Below are 7,393 nucleotides of genomic sequence, written 5' to 3'. Positions count from 1 at the left end.
TCCTCTTTGCATGAACAACAACCGAGTAACAAGTTGCCATGAGGTGAAATTTTTGCCATTAAATGTGATTATAACTCCACCAAGCTTCTCTTTTTGTGACATCCATTAGAAATTTGAAGGATCCAGTCAAGCACAAAAGTAGTCTTCTGCAAGCACTTCAAGAGATGACCACGCCTCTTAAATCTTCTACTTCTCAGCTTCATGGGAATAGTGAACACTTTGTGAACCAAACTCTTTGACTTGCACAAATTCTTCATGCTCAAAGCATCGGCTGACAGGACTTCTACTCCGCCTTGATACCACTTGTTTGTTTAAGCACTCAATCACCATGCAATTAACTATATCGATTTTGGCAAGGAATTACAAAGAGAATGTATTGCTGATAACTACATGAAATAATACCATAAATGAAGATGCAACAAAGAAAACTGATTCGAAAAGTAAGTAGAGATTGGCACAACAAATTAATAGATGAAAAGAGTTTATTATAGTCTGACAAGACAAGACAACTAATCACAAATTGATGTCGACATGAACCGTCTCCTCAAATCTACTGACCTTATTGAAGCTCATAAAGAGACAACATCTCTATGACTCTTACACCTTTGCTAGACCTATGCAGGCTAGTGAAAAAGGACCAAGAATGACTTGACCATCCAACTTCATAGGAGCTAGAACCTCCGAGAGTTGCCAATGAACTTGACCACAATCTTTGTATGTGAACCTAGTGCCATGTAGTATGTCATGCAGTGGTGAGCCAATCATATGCTCTTTGATTACATGGTCCAATCAACCAGCATGGTCTACATTAGCCAGCCAATCAAGAGTGCTATAGAAACCTTAGGGCAATAGATGCCTCCCCATGAGGATCTCCTTCCAACAAATATCACTACGAACATAGGAGATAAGGATGGGGCAAGACACTCAAGTTCAAAGCATGAGGAGTTTTGCAACACTCTCTAGAACATGAGTCTTACATTTGTGTGCTAATATAAGGGACTTCCACCAATTCTGGGCACTTTAGTTAGGTTCATGGCCTATTATCATCACGTCCAACATCAAGATCAAGTCCCAAGTTCTAATGGAGAGCTAGCCATGACCTCATGGACGTTGGTAGTCTCCAACAAAGGTGGGAGATATACACAAGGTTGCTATTCTTATTACGTTATTTTGATGACTTAATGAGATTTCTTGGGCATTTTTATATACGTTCATAAGACATGTATCATGTCTTACAAGTTAGAATTTGTATACAATTTGGGCATTTTGTTTAGCTTGGTGTCTAAGAGAATCAAGGCTGAGGAATTTTTGGATAGGCCAAGGAGAGGGAGGGAGGGAGGTGGGGGTGCCTTCATTGCAATGGTCTTCAATAATGAGTTTTATAAAGGTTTGTTGCATAGGCCTTGAGTACATTATAAGGGGGGGCTTCATTGCAACGGTCTTCAGTTAATGAGTTTTACAAAGGTTTGTTTCATAGGCCTCGAGTAGACTACGGTGCTAACATGGATATATGTCATAGAGACCAATTCCATAGAGGCTCAATTGCAATTTACTAGAATATCTAAGGAAGACCTAATCAAGGATGTAGTGTTAGAGACTAAGAAGCTATAAGCAATTAAGAGTATACAAGTTATCTTGGTTGAAGACTCAAGGGTTAAATCTTGTGAGAAGCTCATTAGGAGCTTTGATCCAAAGCTGATCTGAAGCTCACTAACTACAAATCTAAAGTCTCTAAAGGGTTGCTACTTTGGGTAGGGTGCTACTGGTTCCATCCCCTTTGAGAAGAGACCCTAGCATTTGTAAAGCATGGATTATGTGGGACAAAATCCAAGAAGTCCCTGAGTTTGTGTGTATTTTTTTTCTCGAGCGGAGACACTTTCTATCAATGGGTGCATTTCGAGCCATATCCTGATGCATGTTATATTTGCAAGCAAACTGACCATTTTGCCAAGGAATGCCCTCAAAAGCTAGATAACACACAATGGGCTACATTGACGATCGATGGGGAAGTCCGCGGCCCACTTTTGCATGAACCATAGAAGTGAGAATGCTATGGGGAAGCGGGTGGTCACTAAGAAAGAGGATCCTATGAGGCTTTCGGATCGGGTACGAAGATGGAAGTCAAGGAGGGTGCAGGCTCAAAGGTTTGTGCAATAAATGGGTGTGGAAGTGTCGAGTGATGCCTAAAGGTTTGTTTCCAAGAAAGGTAGGTTATGGAAATTTACAGTGGCCGAACTTTCCCTAAGTCTTGTCCAAGAATGGGGGTCCTAGAATTGTTAACATTGAAAGCATCTGCATTGCTCAAGGTCACAGGGGAAACATACTGGAGGGACCTAGTTCTAGTCATGGGGAGTTGTAAGAAGGCTTAAGAGATGTTGGATACCGAGGGGTCTAGGAATTGCCAAGGGATATCATTGTCTAGAGAAATAGTTGGGGCAAAGATGCATGTGTGGGCCGATGCTCCCATTGAAGTGGAGTCGAATGCAAGGGAGGCTGACAATAGGGATGTCCAAATGTTGGAGGCTAATAGTCGCAAGCGGAGAGGTGCAAAATAAGAATTTGGTGGGGATGATGCTAAGCAGAAGATGGTTATGTTTCCTAAGAGGATTAAGGATGCTGCGAAAGGACAATTCAAGGGCAAAGAGAATTATTTCCATGACTTGCGAGATGCAAACAAGACCTTCGCTTAGTGATCAGGAGGGTAAGGTAGCCAAGGTAATGTACTCTCATAGGCTTTGATCTAGCACTCACAAAAAGATTCTATGTCCTTCATCTATCTACATTTGTCTATAGCCCTTACTTTGTTCTCGTCATTAGTCATGGCAATTGGGGAAGATGGAGAGAGATGATGAAATGTCAAGCAAAGCCTATACAGAGGGAAGGGTGGGCCATGACAAGGCAAGTGGAAGTGGAAGTGGAAGGATGGGCCATGGCAAAGACCTAAAGGCTTGAGAACAAAGTGGCTAGAAATGCAAAGAGACTAAAAGCAATGTTGCGCAAATGAGAGTTTCTTTCCCAACAAACTTCTTAAGCTATACCTTTGACCAAACAAATAAAACACTCATTTTGTAAAATTTAATATTGATCAAATAGCATATAAAGTCTCCAAGTTTATCAATAATTTACAAAAAATCCATAATTATGGAATTTTCTAGTGTTGCAAGCACCTTTGATCAAGAAACATAAACCATAAACCATTGTTACATTTTTTATATGTGTTTCCTTGTCACATGCTACATATGATCATGATTCATGCATTTGTACCCATACATGGCCTTTGAGACGAGCTACATGCCATCTCACTTGTAATTCTCTTCCTTGTGAAGAATTATATATTCTTCTTCTTTGCTCAATACTTACATTCAATGTTTTCCACCTCTACGTGACTTGCCCCAAGGCAAAAAATGTATTAGATGCAAAATGCATAGCAAAGGATATGGTTAATTGGGACAAGGATATACCAAGTCATATTTGCATTTCATGTAACTTTTTAATTCAATCGTTTTGTTATTGACTTTTTCGTAAAAATGATGTGATTAACAACCACCAATGGTGGCAATGTAACCATGACTACATATCACACTTGTGAAAAAATAGCCTTAACTACATCATCACATTCATACAATGGTTTATAAAAATTGATGCACACAAGGAGAAATTGACTAAATGGTAACAACTTATCATATGCAACATTTTAACATGATGCTTTTGTTTATGTTCCAAAGACTTTGTGTTAGGCATTTGATTGCCCTCATTTTCATATTCTTACATTGTCATTGTCACAATCGACATTTAAGAGGACAATTGAAAGAAATGAATGAATCTTCCCGATTAATTCCAAAGACTTAAGTCTTGTAAGCCATCTTTTAATGATCAATACGTGATTCATGCTCATAAATAATAGCACAACATTCGTTACCTTATTCACAGCCCATGTTGTAAATCCGTGCTAATATCTCTCAAATCTAAAACCATAAATGCAACATTAAGTAAGACACGTATAGGCCTTAAAGATTTTACAAATGCATTTTATTGTATGTACAACCATGTGTACAACTATGAAATCAAGAACATTTAAAAGCTTCCCATTAACATACACCTATGTCTATAGTTAGTATTTTTTCCATAAAATGGGATTTCAAACACTATTAAAAACCTACTAAAGAAACATTGCAGACAATTTCTAATAATGCAATCTCTTCTCCATACAAATCCCCTTGCCTTCTTTTTCTTGGATTGATATTAGGAAATGGGAATGTTCAGCATGTTTGGGAGTCCATGCGATGTTGTGTTAGCTTAAATCTTTGGCAAGGGGGTGTTTGAAAACCCTTGAGTGTGAGTGAGAAAACAAGGGGATGAAAGTATAAGGAAAACTATGGGAAAATGCAATTTGTGTTGTGGTAAACCTAGGGGGAGTACTAAGTTGAAAGGAGGGAAGGCTAGATGTGACAACTATGGGTATAAGGGCAATGAATGTAGAAGAGGGAAGGTGGGTGTGACAAGTATGGGAGAACTCTAACACAAAGGTCATGTACTAGAAGGTCCCAAACTATAAGAGCAAAAACAAAGGTCATGTACAAGGTCTTAAAGAATGATACTACAAGACTAGCGAATGAAGAAAGGACGCATGAATGTGACTTGAGAGAGAGAGAGAGAGAGAGAGAGAGAGAGAGCACCTTATGTGGGAGGTAAAAGACTCCATATAACCATATATGAGATGAGATGATATACAAGGTTTCCCTTGTTTTCTTTCCTTACTCTTCCACCTCTTCTTGCCTTTTGTGGTGGTGGTTTAGTTTTGCATTGTGTGTGTGTTCATCTTCTTCCTGATGGTATTGTAGTTGTACTAGTTGCTGTCTTGTTCGTCTTTTCTTGGTTGTCTTGTTCATCCCTTATCTTCTTCTTTGCTTGTGTGTTGCAATGCAGACCGTTTGTTTGACTAGTCTCACACCTCTTCGTAGAGCCTCCTGCCTCCTCGCCTTCCTCCTGCTGCTGCTGCTGCAGACGCGTCTGCTGCCTCGCCCTCCCCTTCCTTTCCACCTTGCAGCGAGTATTTGCACAGTGGACACGATGCATTGATCTTCAGCCATTGATCCACGCACTCTACATGGAAATGGTGTGAACACGGAAGCCCCCTCAGCTCTGCGTTGTCCCTGTACCTCCCCAAGCAGATGCAGCATGCCTGCAGCCACAGATCCACACCGCACCCGTGAATTCCCGTCAATTTTGCAGACTTTTGATTCAATCACAACCTGCAGCGATTCATCTACCAACGTACTGCATCTTCTCCCGATATCACCCTCTCGTTCTCCGTCCCTGCTGCCATCACCCCTCCCTCGCTCGCGCTGTCGCTGTCCGACTCGCTGTTGAAACTGCAGCCTTTCTCCTTGCGAGACTGGGCCCTCTTGCTCCTGAATTTGAAAACGGGCAGCGCTGCGATCACGCCCGGCGCGGCAGCCCTACCTTGCACTTCGCTTTCGCGAAATCCCAGGAGGGATATCACGCAAGGCAGACAGCAGCACACGGCAGCGCAGAGAACGAAGGGCATTGCGTAGCTCACACAGCTTAGGGCAAGAAATGCGACGGAGAGTCTGCACGTGAGGTTGTAAAGGAAGTCAATGACGTATCTACGAGCCATCCCAAGGGATTAGAGATCAAATTTCGACTGATCACGTACCGGTAGAGCTTTGGGCTATCTTCTGCAGAAGAAGGGCGTCCAAAGACCCATACGTTACCCAAAACAAACCACACCGCGAAAAAGCAATCGAGCGACATTCGAAGCCTTTCCATGAACATGTCAATCCTGCCAACAGAACACATTGCACGTAAGGATTTTGAGGGGGAGCAGAAGGAAATGGTGGAGACACCGTTCTAAAGAAATGTTTCGAACCATTAATGGGACACTACCTGATACTTCCCCCCCTTGCGAACCCTCGATAGGTGGTGCTCGTTGCAGGATCATTCGCGCCTGCTTCAAGCGTAGAAACAGCAGGGTAGGACAAAGGCACTGTATTAGATTGCCACAACCCTTGAGGCTGTGCAGGCAAGGATTCTGGCTCTAGGATTTCCATGGACGGATGATGAGTGTAACGCCAGTAGAGAAGCGGCAAAGTGGCAGTACATCCCACCGCGTAGCCGATCACCCACACAGGCAGAGGAGTCTCCGGTCTCTCATTTTGCGAGACGGCCAACACGACGATAGCGGCAAGGATCTGTGTCAAGGTGACGAAGAGCTCCACAGATACCCAGAACCCTGAACTGAGCAGGCTGAACCGTCGTCTGTTACTAGTCATTGGAGGAGCCCTCGGGGGTAACGATCGAGGATCCTGCGTCGTTTCGATGGGAGGTCCTCGGAAGGATCTGAGCGCTGCGCTCCGGGAGAGGCTTCGGTCGATGGAGATGACAGTCTCATGGGAAGTGGAGGCGTTGACGAAACCCCTACAAGAAGCTGCAGCAGCCGAGTTGGGGCGGAGGAAATCTCCACTGGAAGAGGAAGAATATTGACGCATAAGAGCGGGGGGAGCGTCACGGCCGAGGCAGCAGAAGGGGGGTTCAATGTCCATGAAAGATGTAAAGGGGGTTAAGGAAGCAGGGAGATTGAGCAATGAAGCTTCTTCATGCCTCAGACAAAAAATCTGTCTCTGAGAGAAGAGAGCGAGAAATCCAACAGAGTGGAGAGGAAGCCGAAACTTGCAACAATTCCTGGAGCTTGAAAGGAGAAAACCCAAGCAAGTGGATGAAGCCCAAGTTGCCAAAATTCCTGTTGCTCGAGCAGTGTGCCCAGGAGAGAGAGAGAGCCAATTTCAAAATAGCAAGTGAAGGAGGCAACAAAGGAGAGGGTTGCAAACGGCCACAAAGGGGGGCTACAGAGAATGAGAATCCGAGAGAGAGAGAAAATGCATGGGACGGAGCTTGTTGCCAAGATGGTGCAAGAGCAAAGCTGTGTGAGCCCAAAAAGCGATGAGAGGATTGAGGAAGGCCAGAAAAGAAAAGAGATGAATGATGATGGGTCCCAAAGAATGTTGGGTGTGGGCACGGCAGCCCATCCGAGGCTGGCACAAGAGCGACCGTGCAGAATCACACTCGCTTCTCTCACACACTCACTCACTCACTCACTCTCACACAAATGCAATGCACGCTGCCTCCCACATGCCCTTATCTGTATTTTTATGAGTCGCTGCTTGTTTTTCTTTTTGGTTGCACATTGCACAACCCCACTCACAACGACCACACGCACAAACAAAGAGACACAGAGAACGAGAGGCAGACAGACGGACACCGAGCCGAAACAAGAGCGACCAAGAACAAAAAAGCAAGGCGATGAGATCAAAGCGGGGGCGGGGTTTGATGATTGGAGACGCCGCCCAAAAGTCGCGCGCCCTTCCCCTTTTCC

General features: G+C 43.8%; 1 protein-coding gene across 1 annotated transcript; it reads right to left on the bottom strand.

Moving 5' to 3' along the window:
- Window positions 1–4,052: 4,052 nt before the first annotated feature.
- On the bottom strand, window positions 4,053–6,985 carry LOC147899858 (E3 ubiquitin-protein ligase At1g63170-like). Its single transcript, XM_087376843.1, has 4 exons — window positions 5,908–6,985; window positions 5,678–5,803; window positions 5,279–5,591; window positions 4,053–5,182 (listed from the first exon to the last, which is right to left on the bottom strand). The coding sequence occupies exons 1-4, from the start codon at window positions 6,561–6,563 to the stop codon at window positions 4,946–4,948; spliced, it is 1,332 nt and encodes a 443-aa protein (XP_087232969.1). The 5' UTR covers window positions 6,564–6,985; the 3' UTR covers window positions 4,053–4,945.
- Between the last annotated feature and the right edge of the window lie 408 nt (window positions 6,986–7,393).

This window comes from Dipteris shenzhenensis, chromosome 7 (genome assembly GCF_047967505.1).
Source record: "Dipteris shenzhenensis isolate YYH24624 ecotype China chromosome 7, Dip_SZ_1.0, whole genome shotgun sequence".
Classification (NCBI taxonomy): Eukaryota; Viridiplantae; Streptophyta; class Polypodiopsida; order Gleicheniales; family Dipteridaceae; genus Dipteris; species Dipteris shenzhenensis.
The sequence above is the reverse complement of the archived record's forward strand: the minus strand, read 5'-3'. Positions and strand labels throughout refer to the sequence as shown.

Coding starts and splice junctions, on each gene's coding strand:
- LOC147899858 (XM_087376843.1), bottom strand. CDS start 6,563: ATGGACATTGAACCCCCCTTCTGCTGCCTCGGCCGTGACGCTCCCCCC. Junction 5,804..5,907: donor GCAAGGGGGGGAAGTATCAG/GTAGTGTCCCAT, acceptor TTCTGTTGGCAG/GATTGACATGTTCATGGAAA. Junction 5,592..5,677: donor GATAGCCCAAAGCTCTACCG/GTACGTGATCAG, acceptor CCTCACGTGCAG/ACTCTCCGTCGCATTTCTTG.